At 34.8% G+C, this 25,196-nt stretch overlaps 1 protein-coding gene across 11 annotated transcripts in view; it reads right to left on the bottom strand.

Moving 5' to 3' along the window:
* The window catches only part of LOC117316648 (transmembrane and coiled-coil domains protein 1-like), a 105,326-nt gene that overhangs the window by 19,526 nt on the left and 60,604 nt on the right, over positions 1 to 25,196 (bottom strand). For 9 of the 11 annotated variants that reach the window (XM_033871343.1, XM_033871334.1, XM_033871335.1 and 6 more), the window contains 8 exons: positions 23,995 to 24,151; positions 19,512 to 19,565; positions 6,844 to 7,060; positions 5,596 to 5,779; positions 4,435 to 4,666; positions 3,900 to 3,950; positions 2,352 to 2,384; positions 950 to 1,029 (listed from right to left, as the gene is read on the bottom strand). In XM_033871343.1, the coding sequence (XP_033727234.1) occupies positions 950 to 1,029; positions 2,352 to 2,384; positions 3,900 to 3,950; positions 4,435 to 4,666; positions 5,596 to 5,779; positions 6,844 to 7,060; positions 19,512 to 19,549 (835 nt within the window). In that variant the 5' untranslated portion in view covers positions 19,550 to 19,565; positions 23,995 to 24,151. The remainder of the gene's footprint in view (positions 1 to 949; positions 1,030 to 2,351; positions 2,385 to 3,899; positions 3,951 to 4,434; positions 4,667 to 5,595; positions 5,780 to 6,843; positions 7,061 to 19,511; positions 19,566 to 23,994; positions 24,152 to 25,196) is intronic. The other 2 variants (XM_033871336.1, XM_033871337.1) reach the window with 2 other exon arrangements.

The raw sequence follows: 25,196 nt of genomic DNA, 5'->3' as shown, positions 1-25,196 counted from the left end.
CTCAGTGTACACCTGTACAGCTTACCCGATCTCAGTGTACACCTGTACAGCTTACCCGATCTCAGTGTACACCTGTACAGCTTACCCGATCTCAGTGTACACCTGTACAACTTACCTGTATGTGACAATTATGTTGGGTTTCCTCTTATTCTAATATGCAAGTCTTCTGTGTCTTACATTAAGATTAATTAAATCAATTTACAAAGAGTGTTTTCTTAATAATCATACTTGCCAACATACCAAAAATTAAGGATATATTTTAATATGAACATGCTTGCTAGTGATGATGCTGATATTGACATTTATATCGCGGATAATAATTACGCTTGTCATATTATTACAGGGATCAATTTTCTGACCCAGAATTAGTGAAAATATCATCCCAATAAGCCTATACGGTTATTGATTTATTGAATTATCTGTCTATGTATTTATGTCCAATGTGTGAAAGAATGAAAGAAAACGGATGAGAATAAAGAACACTGAAATGAATACAATCGTGTTATAACAATTTCAATATAATATAAGGAATATAAAATAATGATGCATGAAAGTAGAATGAATGAGGAGAAAGATAAAAGACGAGAGAATGTCCTGCTACATGTGAGAGGACAATGTTTGTATATGTCTAAACTCTGTTTTTTTCTGAATAAAATAAAAAAACAAAAAAAGATTATCTGCACCAAAGGATACTTATTTTCATGAATATCAACAAGGATCATCATTTGATAGAAATAAATCAGGTGTGACCAAAGTTCATAATTCCAAACTTCCAGGAAGCTAATTCTGCCATTAATTAAGCAGACAGCTTGTTTAATTACTTGAATTTCATTGCGACTGTTTATACCAAATAACTTACAGAAACCAATTATTAAGACAGTCCATTATAAGGAGAATTTGATTGGTGACAATTGGTGACAATTAAGCTCCTGACTATAAAGCAACTTACTAAGTTCACTAATGTCACCAGCACTTCCAAACTTGTTCTTGATGAGGTGAGCAAATTCCTTGGGTTTTGACACAATAGTACTGGAAAAAAAAGATAACCGGATAAACACAGTGCAGCAACAAGAGGCCCACAGGGCCTGACTCACATGCTTAGTAAAAGGAACAGTGGCAATTTTCTTTCTTTCTGATTTTGATGCTGATTTTACGTTAGAGATATAGTGAACTCTGACTGACATGAATGTGCTGAATGTTAGAGTATTCTGTGATTTTATAATCACATGAGTATACTATAGGTGTTGCAGACCATACAAATTTCATAACATCAGAAATATAAGGCCACACCACTCATGTTGTTTTTTTCGTTTTTTTTTTCTGTTTAACATCCACATCCTGGTAGTTTTTTGGGGGGCAATTTCACAAATAACAAACACCAATTGATATTCATGATTTAGAAATATATCAGTAAAAAGTCTAAGAAATCAAATTGTACCCATATGAACTACCGGTCCACCAGAACACTTAAGATAACCATATTTAACTTTTTGAAGTCAGTTTTTAAAGGCATGCTTAGGAAAAACAACTATGTTTTTATCATGTTTTCCTCCCAATTGCATACATATTTAAAACGCGACACAGAATATAAATTTCCCAGACAAATACCTTGGGAATTTATTTTTGTGTGTGATTTTTTTACTTTGCTGACTGGTAGGTTTTTGAAATCTTACAGGATGCAAAATAGAAAAAAAAACACACAACTATGGCCTAAATGCAAATGTAATAAATAAGTGTATGAAGTTTCATTAAAATTGGATACAAAATAAATTAGGAAGAGTAATTAGGCTAATGAAAAATTCTAAAAGTAACTGTGATCTCATTATAGACCAGGTGGTTGATGAGAAAAGGTGTATGAAGGTTAATGAATGAAATAAATTTGATACATCAGGCAGATGACAATATCGTGTCCATGACTGGCCATAAGAAGATAACTACATGTATACCTTATAGGTTTTTTGAGGGTACATGTCTTATGGTCTGAAAGTTCTGCGGGATGGCATAGAATCCGAGCAGGAGGCTAGAGTTTTATCCCATCTTGAGACAAGACAATCTGACCATAGTAACCTCTGAAGTAGGCCATGATATTTTTTTAGTACATCACTCTTCCATAGTACTTTGTTTTTATCACGTCACGTACACGTCAGCATCAGCCATTTTCGTCGTCAATCACAACAGTACCTGGTAATAGTGACGTCACAAATATAGATTCATGATCAATCTCGTGCCAGATTTGATAGATCCAAGAGCCCAGAGGAGTGGGCACAATAGTCTCATAGAACCTAAATACTTAGCCAATGAGAAGTCAAGAGTTTTGTCATGTGATGTATACTGATAGATATCATACTTACTCTTTGGCACCTTTGATATTGTCAACTACACCCCTGAAATACAAAACATAAAACTACTAATCAGAACAAATACAAATTACTTGATTATAATAAAACAAAAATATGAAAACATATAGATATATATACACACAATATTGGACAAACAATGGACAATAATTACTCAAAAGGAAGCTTAGGAATATCTTTTCTACTGTAAGTGTTAACTCAATTTAATTTGGTATGAACAAATTATCTGTTGATTCCTGAATAATAATTAATGGACTTGCCAGGACTTCAGATAAAAGAAACTGTGACATCATGTGTTAGATAAAGTTGGTGTTCATAGCCTACATGGAATGAATAAAGTACTCTGCATGATGACTTCCAGAAATCATTTTAACGGTAAATCAGCCTTCTTAATGGAATTCCAGCTAGTGCAGTGTTTCACAATGTATTAACGAGAAGCTTGACATACAGGTACAACTAAGGCAGGAGAGGTGATTTACAAATATATCTTTTATAATTATCACAATTCCCAAGAAAATCAACAAAATAAAACTTTATAAATGCAAGCAACAAATAAGCGTAGATACAGATTATGTGCACCAAGTTTTATCCCTCACCGGATGTAGGACAAAGTGACCTATATTTGATGCACAGCACTTGGTGGTGATTTCATGCCCCAGGTATGAAGTTCCAGTGACAATCCTATTGTAGTTTGGGGATGCAGAGACTACTGGCAGACAAGCTAAAGTGTCGAAGTACGGATTGACACAATGAAATTCTATATGTGTGAGAGAGAGAGAGAAAGAGAGAGAGAGAAAGAGAGAGAGAGAGGCAGCTATTTCCAGTATCTCTCCTATCCCCTGCCCCACTTATTCAAACAGGCTATACGAACTGTTACTAATCAAAACTCAATACATACACAAAAATCATAAGTTGCAAAAATGATGAACGGATGAAGTCTCAAGCAGTTGTTGAACTCAATAAGAAGCACATCACCAAAACTTACCCAGGAGTTATACATATTTTTTTCCCCAGAATCTAAACAAGTAAAATTAAATAAAAAGGGAAAGTCAGAAATGACTACTGGGCAAACCTAATTAGATCAAGGTTCAAGCAGTCAACCAAACGAAGACAAACAGGAGGCCCAGAGACTTACCCAGAAAACCCTGTAATACCATCTACAATGTTAGCACCAACACCCCTGTGAAAAAAGGTCATGCAGTATTTATATAAAGAGAGCGACCTTAAAGGATCAATGGTCATTATGTCAAGGGATCAAAGGTCATGATTTAGGCATTATCTCTACAGAACCTGGACAAAAGGTCAAGATTTATGACTTTTACATGTCAAAGTTCATGACCTGAGTGTGAAAATAAATCTCACATCAAAACTAATATTGTATTTATAAACAAAAGGGAAGTCTCAGAATAGATTAAAATCAAAATGATGAAAAAAAGTATTAAAAACCTCCACCACTTTTCGACATACAATCAGTACAAGTTTCCCCCCATAACATGCCTAACAAGGAATGGGACAGTGTTTTTAAGGTGATTTTGTTCTCACCAAGATGACCTAGAACCATATTTTTTCCAAACAGAACGCCACAGTAAAGGTCTGTAAAAATGAAATATCACACTTAGTACAGACAAACAATCATGGTATGGACCCTGTATTAATATCAAGTCCAGGTTCAAAGTTCAAAGTTTGGGTCCAGGGCTCATAGCAACAGAAGGAAACAGACTTTATTAGCATTTCACTCTGCTGTGATGTAGGTGGGCTTAATACCAAGTATGATTTATTGTTGATTATGAATCTATATATATATATATAAGGTTGACACCATATCCAGGCATCACTTGACATGTTTAGGATGATATATAGGCAGTTTAACTTTAAACCAGCTCAATATGACCACAACATCCACCTGTAAAAGAAGTCTACTTATGTTTTCATCCTAATTACGTTATGTAATTAAAACATCAGTCACATGAACTTATTTAGAAATCATGTAATTAAATACCAGTGACAAATTGGTCCTACAGATTAGTTTTACCTTGGAATCTGGGACCAGAGCGAGAAACAGGAGACGTGAACTTACTTGAGTCCCTGTCCCATATCCCGAAGCACTTCCCTAGCCTGCTTGTGTCCCGACACACCGTAAGTCTCTAGATCACTTAAACGTTTATGATAATTCTCCAGTTTTTTCTGGAGGTGACTAATAGTCTGTGTGGATTTCTGATTCTTCTTCTCAAACATTGTTTTAATCCGCTGTAATTGTTGTTTATCAGCTCCAGTACTGGCGGCAAGTTTCAGGTATTCGTTGACATTTTCTGCAGAAAAGACAATGTTCTTATTGTCAACATTAGTTTGTTTGTTTTTGTTTAACATCCTATTAACAGCCAGAGTCATTTAAGGACTTGCCAGGTTTTGGAGGTGGAGGAAAGCCAGAGTACTCGGAGAAAAACCACCGGCCTACGGTCAGTACCTGGCAACTGCCCCACCTAGGTTTCAAACTCGCAACCCAGAGGTGAGGGCTAGTGATAAAGTGTCGGGACACCTTAACCACTCGGCCACCGCGGCCCCTAGCTTTTACAACATTATTATTTTATCAACATTACATAAAGTAAAACTTGTTATTATGTATTCCATGGGACCAGAGGACATATTTTGCTTTATTCAAAATTTGTTACAGGATTTTAAATAAATAATGTTGAGCCAAATGCTGGACTTTAATTTACTTTATAATAACCAGATATTTGTATCAAACCTGTTCATTTTAAGGTTTTACTTCATACATCACTATACGTCACTTTATAATGACAATTGCATGCAGGTTAGTGTATGGTGTGTATTTTATAAACAAGACAAGAATACATTTCATGGTTGTTTTTTTACAGATGAATTCTCTTCAACTGCTAATACACTGTACATGCAGACTTTAAAATTTATTTCATTTTATTTACATGCAAGATAAAATTCTTCAAAAACTTCTTCACAAAACAGAGGAAGAAATTATGATTATCTTTCATTAGAATAATTGAAATTGTGAGATTCAGCAACAATTTCATGAAATTCAAGTTAAAATTCTACAGAGAAAATACTGAAATTTGGTTTGAAATGTTACTGCAGAGGAATCCCCTTTAACAAAGTCTTTATCTATAATGTTTATGTTCTGAAGGACAGTGACAGCAAAAGATGTTATTTTGCTCAACCTTGTTTAAAAACCAAGACATCAAAGTTTAACAAGATTTATCTCCACCTTCTTTGGCAGCTTGTTCCGCTTTTATCATCTCCATGGTTCGGCGAATCTTTGACTGTGTTTGTTCGATGGCGGTTTTTGTCCTGAGTGGGTCGTGTGAATGAGAATCCGTGGGTGTTGGGCCATCCATTTCATCCATCCCGCCTTCCCCACTGCTTCCATTTTCCCGACTGCTAACCTCCACCTGCAAAAATAGGAAATGATAATGATGTGAATTTCACAAGATCAAACTTCTGATTTCCAAATTATCATATACATTTTTTAAACTGATATGGTATCAGTCTTAGTATGGTAAATGTTTTTAGCAAACGAAAATTTCAGTATTTTTTCCAAAAACAACCCAAAAATCTACCCTTGATAGTAAGAAAGCACCCTTGTATACATTAAAAAACATGTGTTAATTTTGATGCATTGCAAAACAAATGCAAAATTTCAGAAAGTCACTAATTCTAAAAATTAAGCTAAATATGTCATTTTTACCCCCAAAATCACTCTTTCTTAAAGGTGAGCAGAAAACACATCTGATTGGTTCATTAAAGAATTCATTCCAATATGACTTATAATAAACTAATTTGTAAATCAATTGGAGAAGTAATAAAGATTTTATGTCTATTTATTAAAATCTATATACAGTTTTTAACCTAAAAATAAAGCAAAAAAATTAAAAATCATGTAATTGGTTGGTTGACTGGTTTAACATCTCATTCCACTGCGTGAGCTAAGTTCAGGCGATGTGAGGGGGCCGGTGGTCGGGTTCCTCCAGTGCATGTTTCCCCCTCAGGTGAGACTTGTCCTATCAATCTGGTACATCCACAGGGCCGGAGAGCTCACTTGGACCGACATGGGATTCTTCTCAGTCCCATGTCGAACTCCATAGGATCATGTAATTTGTAGGGGGTGCTGATATGCCCACACTATAATGTAACTATATATTCAAGGTTTGATTGAAATTGATACTTTTTGAAAAACTGAGTTAAACACCAATCTTAGAAGTCCTCATTCTCAGCATCCCTAAATTGCAGAGTAGCAGGACCATAAATTCTGGATAATAATTGGCAAATGAAGGCTGTGTTGAGATGTCCAATAGATATATGAGATCTAACAATATACCAAGTTTGGGAAAAGTTGGGCTTCTGCTTTTTGAACAATGGATCTAAACGCAAAACTTTAAAGCAAAATGTTGACAGTGACACCGTCGGGAAAGTAACTACATCACAGGCAAGACAACAGGGAAAGAAGAAAACTCACACTGTCTAGATCCTCTGTACTGCTGCGAAGCATCTGTTGCTGGTCGTCGGTGTACGGCACCCCCAGGTTTGATCCTGACCGTGGTTTTGGTGTCGCAGCACTCACAGCATCCTGAGAAGGGGTTACTGGGTGTTTTTTGGGCAGACTAGGGCTTTTTGATATCCCTTTCTTTTGGAGCCCTTTTAATGCCGGTATTTTAGTAGCATCCGACTTTTTCCTAAAATAAAAAAATAAACATATTTAAGAAATGTTAAGTGAACAAAATATGATGAAAAATGGATAGATATAAACATACAAAATTGTAGATTTGTCTAGTGTCAGTTTTTATACTGTAAATAATACACCTCGGTATGATTAGTATTGGAGAAAATCTACAATAAAACACAAATCAATAAATAAAATATCATATAAAATACTAAGCAAAATATAATTTATAAGTAAATCATTCTTGTTCTTAGACATACTGATTTTTTTTCCAATGTTAAGAAATAAACAAAACTCTGATTAAACAAACTAGAAGATATTAGATCTGATTAGCTACAATAAAAACAGCTAATTCCTGCTCACAACATAATACCATGAATCACGATACATTTTTTCCTAATGACTTTTTTTTTAAATTCTGTAAAAACCAGACATCAATCAATGGGAGTCTTCCTCAGACTAGACGCCTGACTCACACATGACTCATTGTAACACTCAGCCAACTCCATTCACAAAAGCTTGATTTCTGAATCCTAATATAGGGGGGAAAAAATCAATCTCAATTTTAATTAAACTTTGTGGATACCTTGATATTTTGAATAACAGTTTTAATAACAAAAACAGTCTCACACAGATGAATTATCTATGTTGGGAGGATTAACACCTGCATCAGTGATGGACACATATTAAAACTATATATTGGCTTTTAACCTTTTAACCTTGACCAATAAAATCTAATCAGGCTTAGAACTATACTAAATCTGTTGTACAAGATCCAACCATGTGTATCCCACTATTAAATGCAAACTCTTCATAATATACATGCTTTAACACAAATCTTTACATCAACTAGGGTTATTTGTGACCTCTGACCCTTACTCAATACTCCTTTTTTGCAATTATATGGTAACATTCATGTTTTCAATTATAAATTTAAAACATTTTATTTATTTTTGAAAAGTTCAACATAGAGAGAAAGGAAAGCATCAGTACCGTAACATGTACACTACATGTAGATCTATAGTTTATACCAGGTACGGTAATCATGTACACTACATGTAGATCTATAGTTTATACCAGGTACAGTAATCATGTACACTACATGTAGACCTATAGTTTATACCAGGTACGGTAATCATGTACACTACATGTAGACCTATAGTTTATACCAGGTACGGTAATCAATAACATGTACACTACATGTAGATCTATAGTTTATACCAGGTACGGTAATCATGTACACTACATGTAGACCTATAGTTTATACCAGGTACGGTAATCATGTACACTACATGTAGACCTATAGTTTATACCAGGTACAGTAATCATGTACACTACATGTAGACCTATAGTTTATACCAGGCATGGTAATCATGTACACTACATGTAGACCTATAGTTTATACCAGGCATGGTAATCATGTACACTACATGTAGACCTATAGTTTATACCAGGTACGGTAATCAATAACATGTACACTACATGTAGATCTATAGTTTATACCAGGTACGGTAATCATGTACACTACATGTAGACCTATAGTTTATACCAGGCACGGTAATCATGTACACTACATGTAGACCTATAGTTTATACCAGGTACGGTAATCATGTACACTACATGTAGACCTATAGTTTATACCAGGTACGGTAATCAATAACATGTACACTACATGTAGACCTATAGTTTATACCAGGTACGGTAATCATGTACACTACATGTAGACCTATAGTTTATACCAGGTACGGTAATCATGTACACTACATGTAGATCTATAGTTTATACCAGGTACGGTAATCATGTACACTACATGTAGATCTATAGTTTATACCAGGTACGGTAATCATGTACACTACATGTAGATCTATAGTTTATACCAGGTACGGTAATCATGTACACTACATGTAGACCTATAGTTTATACCAGGTACGGTAATCATGTACACTACATGTAGATCTATAGTTTATACCAGGTACGGTAATCATGTACACTACATGTAGACCTATAGTTTATACCAGGTACGGTAATCATGTACACTACATGTAGACCTATAGTTTATACCAGGTACGGTAATCAATAACATGTACACTACATGTAGACCTATAGTTTATACCAGGTACGGTAATCATGTACACTACATGTAGACCTATAGTTTATACCAGGTACGGTAATCATGTACACTACATGTAGACCTATAGTTTATACCAGGTACGGTAATCATGTACACTACATGTAGATCTATAGTTTATACCAGGTACGGTAATCATGTACACTACATGTAGACCTATAGTTTATACCAGGTACGGTAATCATGTACACTACATGCAGACCTATAGTTTATACCAGGTACGGTAATCAATAACATGTACACTACATGTAGATCTATAGTTTATACCAGGTACGGTAATCATGTACACTACATGCAGACCTATAGTTTATACCAGGTACGGTAATCATGTACACTACATGTAGATCTATAGTTTATACCAGGTACGGTAATCATGTACACTACATGTAGACCTATAGTTTATACCAGGTACGGTAATCGTGTACACTACATGTAGACCTATAGTTTATACCAGGTACGGTAATCATGTACACTACATGCAGACCTATAGTTTATACCAGGTACGGTAATCATGTACACTACATGTAGACCTATAGTTTATACCAGGTACGGTAATCATGTACACTACATGTAGACCTATAGTTTATACCAGGTACGGTAATCATGTACACTACATGTAGACCTATAGTTTATACCAGGTACGGTAATCATGTACACTACATGTAGATCTATAGTTTATACCAGGTACGGTAATCATGTACACTACATGTAGACCTATAGTTTATACCAGGTACGGTAATCATGTACACTACATGTAGACCTATAGTTTATACCAGGTACGGTAATCATGTACACTACATGTAGACCTATAGTTTATACCAGGTACGGTAATCAATAACATGTACACTACATGTAGACCTATAGTTTATACCAGGTACGGTAATCATGTACACTACATGTAGACCTATAGTTTATACCAGGTACGGTAATCAATAACATGTACACTACATGTAGACCTATAGTTTATACCAGGTACGGTAATCATGTACACTACATGTAGACCTATAGTTTATACCAGGTACGGTAATCATGTACACTACATGTAGACCTATAGTTTATACCAGGTACGGTAATCATGTACACTACATGTAGATCTATAGTTTATACCAGGTACGGTAATCATGTACACTACATGCAGACCTATAGTTTATACCAGGTACGGTAATCATGTACACTACATGTAGATCTATAGTTTATACCAGGTACGGTAATCATGTACACTACATGTAGACCTATAGTTTATACCAGGTACGGTAATCATGTACACTACATGTAGATCTATAGTTTATACCAGGTACGGTAATCATGTACACTACATGCAGACCTATAGTTTATACCAGGTACGGTAATCATGTACACTACATGCAGACCTATAGTTTATACCAGGTACGGTAATCATGTACACTACATGTAGATCTATAGTTTATACCAGGCATGGTAATCAAAGTCATACATAATCATGATAGTATATGATGTATTGAGATAAAGTGAAACCTGTGCTGCTCATAAACCACCCATTTTAAAATCTATTATGTGATTTCAAAGTCAGGACAGTCATACACTGTACTTCTCGCTTGCCTTCGTTGATATCCAGTGAAGTGTGAAGATTTTCAGATTTTTCCAAAATATGTAACGAAAAAAACTTCCCAATAGATTTGTAACAAACTTTTATATACATATGTACATGTAACCTAAGATGTATTATGCTGTCTGGAACGATAATCATTACTAACTACAAAATCTATCCTCAATATTTCATATACCCGACTAGCTGAACACAGCAGTCTGATTAATAGGATCATTATTTCTTAAGTTGATTGATTTTCTGTGATCTGCAGGCACACATGTTTAATCATCCCCCTCGCACAACACCAGTCATGTCACTTTATCACATTGCCTGAGTTACATGAATGGAAACATGCTATTAGGATTATAATATGTATGAATACAATATTTTTCCAAAATAACAACCTTTGCTATCCTTCAATGTAAATTGGTCTGTAAATCTTTGAGTTAATACACTACATTTATCATACTCAAAGGTTTTCTGAATTGAGTCAGACTAGATACGGTATGTCCACTCCACTGTAAGATTTACTATGGGGCATTGATCAGACTAGATACGGTATACCACTCCACTGTAGGATTTACTACAGGGCGTTGATCAGACTAGATATGGTATACCAATCCTCTGTAAGATTTACTACAGGGCGTTGATCAGACTAGATATGGTATACCAATCCTCTGTAAGATTTACTACGAGGCGTTCATCAGACTAGATACGGTATACCACTCCACTGTAAGATTTACTACAGGGCGTTGATCAGACTAGATAAGGTATACCAATCCTCTGTAAGATTTACTACAGGGCGTTGATCAGACTAGATACGGTATACCAATCCTCTGTAAGATTTACTACAGGGCGTTGATCAGACTAGATAAGGTAATACCACTCCACTGTAAGATTTACTACAGGGCGTTGATCAGACTAGATACGGTATACCACTCCACTGTAAGATTAACTACAGGGCGTTGATCAGACTAGATACGGTATACCACTCCACTGTAAGATTTACTACAGGGCGTTGATCAGACTAGATACGGTATACCAATCCTCTGTAAGATTTACTACGGGGCGTTCATCAGACTAGATACGATATACCACTCCACTGTAAGATTTACTATGGGGCGTTGATCAGACTAGATACGATATACCACTCCACTGTAAGATTTACTATGGGGCGTTGATCAGACTAGATACGATATACCACTCCACTGTAAGATTTACTATGGGGCGTTGATCAGACTAGATACGATATACCACTCCACTGTAAGATTTACTACGGGGCGTTGATCAGACTAGATATGGTATACCACTCCATTGTAAGATTTTCTATGGGGCGTTGATCAGACTAGATACGGTATACCAATCCTCTGTAAGATTTACTATGGGGCGTTGATCAGACTAGATACGGTATACCAATCCTCTGTAAGATTTACTACGGGGCGTTGATCAGACTAGATACGGTATACCAATCCTCTGTAAGATTTACTACGGGGCGTTGATCAGACTAGATACGGTATACCAATCCAGTTAGATTTACTACAGGGCGTTGATCGGACTAGATACAGTATACCAATCCACTGTAAGATTTACTACGGGGCGTTGATCAGACTAGATACGGTATACCAATCCTCTGTTAGGTTTACTACAGGGTGTTATCAGACTAGATACGGTATACCAATCCTGTTAGATTTACTACAGGGCGTTGATCAGACTAGATACGGTATACCAATCCTCTGTAAGATTTACTACGGGGCGTTCATCAGACTAGATACGGTATACCAATCCTCTGTTAGATTTACTACAGGGCGTTCATCAGACTAGATACGGTATACTACTCCACTGTAAGATTTACTACAGGGCGTTCATCAGACTAGATACGGTATACCAATCCTCTGTTAGATTTACTACGGGGCGTTCATCAGACTAGATATGGTATACCAATCCTCTGTTAGATTTACTACGGGGCGTTCATCAGACTAGATACGGTATACCAATCCTCTTACTGTTAAGATGGACTGTCAGCTGTCCTATAATATACCTACAATGCCAATAACAATTCACTTACTCCAAGTGCTATGTCAGCACTCCTGCGACGCTTCCAAAAACAATTCTCTTATTGAATTTGTAAGTTATTTTGGTGAAGATTTCCCCAGGAAAACATTGATCTCTTATGAGATATATAGCCACTCATTCCTATGCGTGTGCATCCCCTGTTACAAGGTGACTCCATTTTGAGAATTAATCCTAAAAGTTTCTCTATAATAACAGAAGCATCATTGTAGTTTCCACCTTTCAGGGTGGTTAGAGTCAATCAATTGAGAGTAAAATGATGAAATTCCAGCCTGAGGTTCTACTTAGGGCAGAAAACTTACGACTCGAATTATCACATGTACTGTAGATGTATATATTAGGCGTAAATTTTGAGGGAATGTCCAGTTTGAGGTTCTACATTTACTATATATATATTATCAATGACAGTTATTCCTGATTTAGGTACGAAAAGATAGCTAGCACACCACACTTTGGTTGTGTCAACATCAAATGTTACTGATGTTCAGATATGCATTGAGATTTCCTGTCACTTAATTCTTGACATGAATCAATATAAGCTCCCTGACTTCATCTATCTAACGATATTTAATATCTCCCCCTCCTGTCTATGTATGGATATTTAATATCTCCCCCTCCTGTCTATATATGATATTTAATATCTCCCCCTCCTGTCTATGTATAGATATTTAATATCTCCCCCTCCTGTCTATGTATAGATATTTAATATCCCCCCCCCCTTTCTATATATAGATATTTAATATCTCCCCCTCCTGTCTATATATGGATATTTAATATCTCCCCCTCCTGTCTATATATGATATTTAATATCTCCCCCTCCTGTCTATGTATGGATATTTAATATCTCCCCCTCCTGTCTATATATGATATTAAATATCTCCCCCTCCTGTCTATATATGATATTTAATATCTCCCCCTCCTGTCTATGTATGGATATTTAATATCTCCCCCTCCTGTCTATGTATAGATATTTAATATCTCCCCCCTCCTGTCTATGTATGGATATTTAATATCTCCCCCTCCTGTCTATGTATGGATATTTAATATCCCCCCCCCCCTGTCTATATATGATATTTAATATCTCCCCCTCCTGTCTATGTATGGATATTTAATATCTCCCCCTCCTGTCTATGTATGGATATTTAATATCTCCCCCTCCTGTCTATATATGATATTTAATATCTCCCCCTCCTGTCTATGTATGGATATTTAATATCTCCCCCTCCTGTCTATGTATAGATATTTAATATCTCCCCCTCCTGTCTATATATGATATCTAATATCTCCCCCTCCTGTCTATATATGATATTTAATATCTCCCCCCTCCTGTCTATATATGATATTTAATATCTCCCCCCCTTTCTATATATAGATATTTAATATCTCCCCTCCTGTCTATGTATGGATATTTAATATCTCCCCCTCCTGTCTATGTATGATATTTAATATCTCCCCCTCCTGTCTATGTATGATATTTAATATCTCCCCCTCCTGTCTATATATGATATTTAATATCTCCCCCTCCTGTCTATATATGATATTTAATATCTCCCCCTCCTGTCTATATATGATATATAATATCTCCCCCTCCTGTCTATGTATGGATATTTAATATCTCCCCCCTCCTGTCTATATATGATATTTAATATCTCCCCCCTCCTGTCTATATATGATATTTAATATCTCCCCCTCCTGTCTATATATGATATTTAATATCTCCCCCTCCTGTCTATATATGATATTTAATATCTCCCCCTCCTGTGTATGTATAGATATTTAATATCTCCCCCTCCTGTCTATGTATAGATATTTAATATCTCCCCCCTCCTGTCTATATATGATATTTAATATCTCCCCCTCCTGTCTATGTATGGATATTTAATATCTCCCCCCTCCTGTCTATATATGATATTTAATATCTCCCCCCCTTTCTATATATAGATATTTAATATCTCCCCCCTCCTGTCTATATATGGATATTTAATATCTCCCCCTCCTGTCTATATATGATATTTAATATCTCCCCCTCCTGTCTATGTATGGATATTTAATATCTCCCCCTCCTGTCTATGTATAGATATTTAATATCTCCCCCTCCTGTCTATGTATGATATTTAATATCTCCCCCTCCTGTCTATATATGATATTTAATATCTCCCCCTCCTGTCTATATATGATATTTAATATCTCCCCCTCCTGTCTATGTATGGATATTTAATATCTCCCCCCTCCTGTCTATATATGATATTTAATATCTCCCTCTCCTGTCTATATATGATATTTAATATCTCCCCCTCCTGTGTATGTATAGATATTTAATATCTCCCCCTCCTGTCTATGTATAGATATTTAATATCTCCCCCCTCCTGTCTATATATGATATTTAATATCTCCCCCTCCTGTCTATGTATGGATATTTAATATCTCCCCCCTCCTGTCTATATATGATATTTAATATCTCCCCCCCTTTCTATATATAGATATTTAATATCTCCCCCCTCCTGTCTATATATGGATATTTAATATCTCCCCCTCCTGTCTATATATGATATTTAATATCTCCCCCTCCTGTCTATGTATGGATATTTAATATCTCCCCCTCCTGTCTATGTATAGATATTTAATATCTCCCCCTCCTGTCTATGTATGATATTTAATATCTCCCCCTCCTGTCTATATATGATATTTAATATCTCCCCCTCCTGTCTATATATGATATTTAATATCTCCCCCTCCTGTCTATGTATGGATATTTAATATCTCCCCCCTCCTGTCTATGTATAGATATTTAATATCTCCCCCTCCTGTCTATGTATAGATATTTAATATCTCCCCCTCCTGTCTATGTATGGATATTTAATATCTCCCCCTCCTGTCTATGTATGGATATTTAATATCTCCCCCTCCTGTCTATGTATGGATATTTAATATCTCCCCCCCCCCCCCCCCCCCCCCCCTTGTCTATGTATGATATTTAATAGCTCCCCCTCCTGTCTACGTATTCATGATGATTTCATTATTCTATTATTTATTGTACAAGCAGATAAATTGTGGTTTCCTTGAAAAAATATATGGCACTTTTAATTTACATAAAATACAAATTAAATTAAAGTGACTATGCTATATTTTGGCTCATTACAACATTTTTTCTGTTCCAAATTTAATGAACAGTGATAATTAATGATCTGGTAAAGATGTTAGATAAAAACAAAATTAAAGTGCAGTTCTGAATTTGTACAGTGATATATAAGAATGCAGGAAGAATTTGTTAAATTGAAATCGCTTGAATGTGAAGTCAAATTAATGGAAAAGTTTTATACAATAATTTAATTAAAGTGAAGGATATTTGAGGGTGCCATTTTAGAATATGAGATTTTATTAGGCTGTACATAAAGGGTGATAATCTGTATGCAAATGTGATGTTATATATAAAAGGTAACAGTTGATCACAAAATGTTGATAAAAAGATTATGTAAACAGTGTATGAAGCTATATAAACTATTTATCACATAACGGACATGTCATATGACAATGTCATAAATATTGTAATACGAATGTGTGACATATCACACTATTGTGACATATATATTATAAGTAAATGATGGAAAACTTCCTGTTGGAGTCAAAATTAGCTGTTCTGGTGTTTTCGCTTCATTTGAGTTATGTGAGCAATAGAATCTTACACTGTTGTCAATACAATATGGAAGTCATTCAACATGTTCAAATTTGAAATGTCACTTGATTCATAAAGGCTCATGACATATCTAATTATTGCATTAAGGTGTTAGGTTCCATATTACATTGACTGTCAGATATTATATATCAGCATTTACCAAAGACAAATTGCTGTGCATACTGGATAATTGAACAATATGCTTATAACTATATATGTAATATGTCCTAGCTTCACATAAGTGAAAAATTTTCATTTTCTGCTTCTTTAATTTTCTCCATAGTCATTATATTCATAATTTCCATTCAAATGGCTAAATTTGTACTCATTTCAAAATATACCTGTATATATAAACAGGTAATATGATAATATGCAGTTGATTGTCATAGTCTCTTGTTCACACATAATCAAATACATTAATTTCATACTGAATTCAGTAAGTCAATATTGATGTTCAATCTCGACCATTAATACAGTCCAATCTCACTCCGATACTAAAGTTCAAATTACTAAAAAAAAAGCTCAAAATACTTACAAATCTACAAGATTAAATGAAACAGCCTAAACTTCTTTGGATACATAAAATCTACATTTACACATATACAATTTTATTCATTCGTCTGAAAAATTTGAGAAATGCCAACACTTAATTCCCCATCCAGTATATACAGACATAAATGCATTAGGAAGTCCAAGTTGCTCACCCCCAACTTATAAGAGAATCAAAATTTCTGACAAAAGTATACCTCTGACCCCTACACAATTAAAATAGGACAGACCAAACACATTAAGTACATGTACAGGATCAATTCAGCTTAAATTTCAAAGCAAACTTTTATATATTTATATGAAATTGGAAATTGTGAAAAAAATTCTGTTTTTTTTATGAATCGAAAATAATTTCACAAAATATTTTGATTGGAAAGAACATGAAAACAATCAAATATAAGATTAATTTCAAAACAAAAGAAATCCTCCACAAATTAACAGTGTGAGTATAGCTTTAATAAATCCAGAGTTATTACCCTTCATGAGTATAGCGTAAATCCAGAGTTATTCCCCCTTCATGAGTATAGCGTAAATCCAGTTATCCCCCTTTATGAGTATAGCATAAATCCAGAATTATGTCCCCTTCACATGAACACAGCATTTTCAGAAGGCCACAAGCTTAACTTCTTCTTCTGTGCCAGCATTTAACTTGACAACCGAAACAAATAAACACAAATTTATGAAATACTGACACATTAAAAGCAATTTACCTCAATTTTATTTAATTTAATTAAGGATTATCAAGTAAATGTCAAGCATCAGAAGAGGAAGTGAGAAATGGCTAGATATGACAGTGTGACAAATACACTTTGAACCTGCTTTGAACATCAGGAAAAAGCAAAACGCAGACATGATCACCAATTGAGTTGGACTAGATACGCATAATACAAATTTGAATAACAATTTGTTATTTTGCACATGAATTTTTTTTTAATGAAAATATTAACTTTTCCAGGAATTTGAAATTATAATTGAACAACACAAAAAAGCAAAACCAAACTTAGTGGACAATTTAAGGGAACAGTTATGTCAACTAAAGATGAAGAAAGCTCACTTGAAACTTAACAAAAGGCCCAATGGGCCTGTATCGCTCACCTGGCACAAATCTGAGAAGAGGGTTTAAGGTGAAACATATATTAAGGTCATTCCTTATGAATATCAATCCCTTGCATTGGTTAGCTACCATTTATGATACACTGACCAGATGTCATCACTCTAAGCCTGATGAGGTTTCAATAGAACTTATATAATTGTTTTAATCAAATTAGACCTCTTTGACCCTGGATTTCGATTCCGAGAAACACAAACTGACATGGGAAAGGAACGTCGAACTACACACCTTAATGGATCCTCATCTGAGGTTATGACTGACCGGTGCTCTTACCAACATAGCTATCACAGCCCCTTCTTTAAGAAGAATTTGTTTGAATGTAAAGTTAAAAATGGACACACGACAGATGCCACATTAATGATGGCATAAGTGCATGTGGACCTTCGGGTCAGGTGAGCTAACAAATTTCTTTCGGAATTACTTAGTATTATAATATATTTCCATTAACAGCAAAAGTAAAAGTATGCAAAGACCACATGTTGATCACAGTATAAAGTAAAAGACTTAAAGCACACTGCATAAGCTCCCAACTGCCTCTTCTTTTTATAGAAAAGCATTTTTCTTGAATAAATAATAACTCTTTCATGGAAAAAGCATGGATGGCACATCTATGAAAGCTAACAAGAAGAACAATGGCTTTAGCCAAAGAATGTAACTTTCTATTACAACAAGATCTCTTGGAGAAGCATTGTCAGTTTAAGAAAATGAAATATCAGTGACTCATTGAAAGGGGAAAAATATATATATTATTATTTATATTGCCAAAAAAAATCTCATACTTTTAAAATAAGCCAACTAAAATTATAGATTTCCAAATTTTTGAATAATTATCGTTAATCAAAATAATTAGTGTAAAGTATCACGATTTAATGCAGATGTAGATCATAGAAATACAATTTAATGACAAGTGATTACTTTACAATAACAAGTAAAACTGTTATTTCATCAATCAAGAAATAAAGTCCCTGTGTAATGCTTATAAAAGACTTGTTTTAAACAAACTTTTAACATATTTTACAACATTCTACAAAAAATAGAAGATTTTTATAACTCTCCTCTCTCACAAGATCATCAATGTATTAATCAATACATAATTTATACTCTAATAAGTAGGTGTAGAAGTTGCCATGGAAATGGGAAAATCCATATCATATTGGTCAAGAATATAAAGTACTTGGAAATAATGGGTGTTATGAGCGTGTCACACCTGATATTTCTACTACAAAGTCGGGAAATGGTCTTGTTAGCGTAGCAAACCTGATGTTCAAGCTTTTCAAAGTAGAAAACAGTGATAGTGGAACAATGAAGCAGATATCTGGCCTATGGTTATGCGACTAAATCAAACTGAAAGCGTTACCATAGTTACCTGGAGGGGAAGCTTGATCGCCTCCCTTGAGACGACATTACAATTTTTGTCTGACTAGAAATAAATGATTGACATTAATTTTTTTCTTTCTTTCTATTTTTTGTTTATTTTCTTTTTCAATTTGCATACATGCATTGAGCCTGAAATAAACATTGACAACAATATTCTAGAAAAAAATTGTTAGCTATTAAAAAGATTTGTAAGCTAAAAATTAGCACCCCTAAAATCACATTAACATAATCATGAAAAGTGATTTGTGACTGAATTATTCCTTTTTATTTGTTTATTTGTTAAACATTATCATTAAGGAAGGAAGAATGCAAAAATTTCCACACACAAAATCTTTTTCTCAATATAACCACATTATTAAAAAAAAAATTGATCTTTAAAACAAAATCAGTGAACTCATATACTACAAGAGTTAACCTGGTCATTACTTTAGCTGAAATAAAATGTGCATAAAGAATCCAGGAAAACAAAATTTACAACATAGATTCTGAATATTATCTTTATCTAGTAGATATTTGCTGTTAAGACAATGTTAATGAATCAGTGGAAATGGCAATTGATTTCACATTCAGATAAGGACGAAATGGAAGCAATAATCTAAGGCTGACAAATTTTATTCTTAGTTTTACAATTCTCTCTCCCCAGAGACGGTCAGTAGACTATTCTCATAAAATGGGGGGGAAATTGCCCTTTCCAGCTCGTCATAATTTTTTCAAATATTTTGTAACCCTTTAAAAATTTGGAGTTTTCATTGAGAGAATAACATAAGACAAAAGAATATTGAAGAGGAAAATCAAAGATTGATTTACATTATTATTATTTTTTTTTTTTATCAATTCTAAATTTTTTTTTTTTACTTGTATTTACATGATCACCAAAAACTTTTTACAGACACATAAAGAATTTGAGGAAAGCTGAACTTAGAGCCTCCAGGCTCTTTATATATGCAATCCTTGTTAAAATAAAAATTTATAAAGATTAAAGAAACTGACATATAAGTCTATCAAAATTATACATACAGTGGAACTTCGTTAACTCGAAGTCGACGGGACCACGAAAAAACTTTGAGTTATCCGAGTGTTCGAATTAAGCGAGTTATCGTTTTTGGTGGAAAGTTTGGTCAATATTTGTCAACATTATATAATCATTATAACTTCGCTCTGTCGCTCATCAGTTTAGTGTGAAGACTGGTCAATACATGTGAATATATATGTAATGTTTCGTTATGTCACTTGTAATTTGGTGTAGTTTTGCCGATATACAGTCACGATAAAGTTTCTTTCACTTATAGTCATTTCAATAACGATCTGATGTTCAAGTCATGTTTGCAAAAGGTAAACGATAAAATGGAATTCGACAAAATAACAAGTTATTAATGTCAAAACAAATAACCGTTTAAGTTTAACACAGATTGCATACAAAACGTAACAGAACCATTACCTTTTATTGGACATATATAAAATACTGTTTGATCGGCCTACTTACTTTTTATTGATAACCACGCCATTTCCATGTGTATTAGCACCGGAAGTTGGGCTGCGCATGTGCGTATAAAATGTTACTGTAACTGAGTTGGCGTTTTATCCGATTTAATAGACAGCACTGACCGTTACAGTTGTACTCTGAACACCTCGGCAGTAATTACGCTATTGTTTCAGCAGTTTAAAGATTTAATAGGCGCCGGTGACTGTGTCATTTCTACACCTGTAAAAACATCAGCCGGGTAGATCTACCGGTGTGTCAGAGATTAGTTCCGCTTGAGCGAACGGGTAGATGAGTTGTTGACTATCGTGTGTACTGATATCGGCGACCGCTTTGGGAAATTACCTGATGTAAGTAAAGCAGTACTTTTTATCACCAAGACTTGTTGTTATAAGATTCAACCGACAATTTCTTTTATGAATTTATAAAACACTTATAATAGCATGTAGGTTAGTAGTGCCGATATGTTCAGTATTACAAACGGAATTTAGCTCTTAAAAAATGTCGGCGTTTGCCACCGATCGACGAAAATTATACTTCGAGTTATTCGAACATTTCAAGTAGGATTTTTATTGTTGGGACCAAATTTTTACTTCGTATTATCCGAGTTTTTCGAGTTATCCGAATTCGAATTATCCGAGTTTTTTTTACTAAGATAAAGAGAGAATTCGGCCGGGACCGGCGAGGTACTTCGAGTTAAGCGGGGTATTCGAGTTATCCGAGTTCGAGTTAACGAAGTTCCACTTTATATACTGGTAAGCTTTTTTTCAATGGAACAGTCAAAGTCGTTTCTCAGTTATAACAGTTAGAAGTAGCTCCGAGTCCGATTCTGATTGAAAGTTGTATAAATATTTTTTAAATAGAATAAGACAATACAAAAAATATGAAATGTTAGAAAGAAAATGATACAGAAGAAATTAATCTAGAATACAAATAGCATCCTATAATAATTCAAACATAAAATTACAAAATTTAATATAAAGCATGTACCAAGGAAAATACAAAGGATTTTTAGTATCTCTATGACAACAACCTTAATTTATCACATTACAATAACACATTTATTCTGTAGAAAGGCCATGAGGTTAAATAAATTTACACAGAGATTGATGTTGGACCATAAAATACTGTTAATTGTAAACATTTTGTACTGTTCTGCAATAATATAGGAGTGCATGGGCTTCAAAGGCATTACCAGGCATGGACTTATTGTGGGAGACTATGAACTGTAAATGATCAAGGTGGGCTTATTACCAGACACAGACTTATTGTGGGAGACTACCAACAGTAAGTGATCAGGGTGGGCTTATTACCAGACATGGACTTATTGTGGGAGACTACGACCTGTAAATGATCAGGGTGGGCTTATTACCAGACATGGACTTATTGTGGGAGACTACGACCTGTAAGTGATCAGGGTGGGCTTATTACCAGACATGGACTTATTGTGGGAGACTACGAACTGTAAATGATCAGGGTGGGCTTATTACCAGACATGGACTTATTGTGGGAGACTACGACCTGTAAATGATCAGGGTGGGCTTATTACCAGACATGGACTTATTGTGGGAGACTATGACCTGTAAGTGATCAGGGTGGGCTTATTACCAGACACAGACTTATTGTGGGAGACTACGAACTGTAATTGATCAGGGTGGGCTTATTACCAGACACAGACTTATTGAGGGAGACTTCGAACTGTAAATGATCAGGGTGGGCTTATTACCAGACATGGACTTATTGTGGGAGACTACGACCTGTAAATGATCAGGGTGGGCTTATTACCAGACACAGACTTATTGTGGGAGACTACGACCTGTAAATGATCAGGGTGGGCTTATTACCAGGCATGGACTTAATGTCAGAAAATATTGTTACTTTGATGCAGGAATTATTTGTCAGTGGTCATGCAATTAAAAGCTCATTCCAAGAGGAAAACACAGCCGAACTAACATGTTTAAAATGTGTTTTGATGGGAAATGTAATAAAAAAAAAAAGAGAAAAATATTGTAAAGAAAAGCTTTCTGTATTTGTAAAACTGCTAAGCAAATCTGCCAAACTGTGCACATGAATTTTGACGATAATTTCTGATTCTTAGGATTTGATCCACAATATCACCCAACATTCAAAAAAAAAGAAGAAAGAGTTTCATGGTCCTATAATAGAAGACCAGCTATCCTTCACCCCTTGTGACCTTTAATGTACTCAGTATTGATATGCCTCGTTTGAAGTATTGATTTTCTTACGACTTCTAATACAACATAAATCACCAACCCTTGTAATGATCTGGAGTTTAACATGAGAGACGTCCCAATACACAGAGAAAAGGCACAGTTGGGTGACCATGCAGAAAGCTACATATACCCAAAATTTACGTGTAATTAATGTTTTACATTGTGAAAAATGAATTTTAGAAGCTGGTGTTTGATGACGTGTTGACCACAAAGTGACCACTACAGTGTAATAAAGCCACACAGCGAATGCCACACAATTCTATTGATTCGTTATTTTTTTTGGTGATGTATAGTAAGGGAGGATTTTAAAACATGTACCAGGTATTAATATTTCTTATAATTAACAAAGGGATGTATTTCTTGATTTGGGATTCCTGGGGTATAAGTCAGTTACATATTTTACCAACTTTTCAGTGATATAAGGGACTTAACATTTTATTTTGTGTCTAGACATTATGTCTTAGGATTAATTTCAATGATATATGAGATTGTTCTTGTCTTATCTGATTTCAATCATGTCACAAAAGTTTAAGAGTGACTAATAATTTTTTTTTTTTTGCTATTTACAGCTGTAGGAGATAAAACCTCTTTTGAAGGTATAAATGTATGGGATCATATATTCTAAAGATTTAGATGACAACTTACATTTAAGATTAAATAATAATTTTTTGATATCTAAAGCTGAATTAGGAAAACCTTTTTGTAGGTATATATTGATTGGATTGTGGATAATTTTGAGTTTTCAGTTGACAACTTACATCTTGGCTTGTTTTCGACTGCGGCTCCTTAGAGGCAGTAAGTAGCCCAGCAGGGAGCTGCTTGACTTGGATTGAGTATTTGTGACATTGGAGGGACTACTGCTCACTCTGTCTGATAATGTTCCATCTGGCACTTTGTCGCATGTGATGATCAGATCTGTAAAACACATATGTTAAACTTAGTAAAGGCTAGTACAAACATATACATGCTAAACTTAAGATTGGCTATAGGTAAGGCCCTAGTTTTTGTAAAGAATTGCTTCGCTGAATTCAACAATGAATTATCTCCCCCTAGTTTGAAACTTCAGAATCAGAAGAAATTTCACTTCCAATTTGTGTCAGATTTGATTTTCTAATATGGAGTTGCTTCCCCATTCACTGCGGCAGCGAGACCATTTTCACAAAAACAACACAGTACCACATACACGATCAGTAATTTGTTTGATGGTCTGAGGTATTTCCCTGTCAGCAGTTAAAAGGGTCACTCTGAGACAAAGGGTCACTCGATCTGAGACAGAGTTGTCTCCTTGTAACAGCTGGTGGCTACATCATCAAACAACATACAAGAGGCTCAATGTCACATGACATCCAGAGAAACTACAACCACACACAGCACAGAATAACAGGTAATCCCTGAGTCCCTTGAGAAACAAAAACAGCTCTAAAGGCAGGGATCAAACAATGAGCTTTAAAAGCATCCTCACCTTAACAATGCCCAATGATCGAATTATTATGTTAAATTAATTAACTATTACCATTTACTCCAACTTGCTAACAGTCAGAAATTCAAAATATTTCTTTTCAAAATAGATGAAATTTGACACTGCTAATAAATTTAGGAAACAAAGTTACGCACTTTTGATATTTTGATATCTCAGTCAAGTGGAAATCCCTCCTGTTGCCAGTCAAACAAGATTCAAGACTAGTACTTCTGCTTTATATCATGGTAACACTGACTACACTATGTTCTGACCACTGAATAAACAAACTGGTTACTATGGCAACAATTCCACTGTACCTGTAATTAGTACAGGAAGAAGCATGGAAATCAGCTATCTTTGTAAAAATCTCATTAACGATGGAGTCGGATTGTCACACATTATTCTACCAGTTGAATCAATGATATAGGTATCCATATTATCAAAGGAAGGAACAGCGTTGTATTGTATTGTATTAATATTAAGAGACCAATGTCCTTGTTG

Source organism: Pecten maximus, chromosome 18, assembly GCF_902652985.1.
Source record: "Pecten maximus chromosome 18, xPecMax1.1, whole genome shotgun sequence".
NCBI lineage: Eukaryota > Metazoa > Mollusca > Bivalvia > Pectinida > Pectinidae > Pecten > Pecten maximus.
This window is presented reverse-complemented; position numbering and strand designations above follow the sequence as displayed.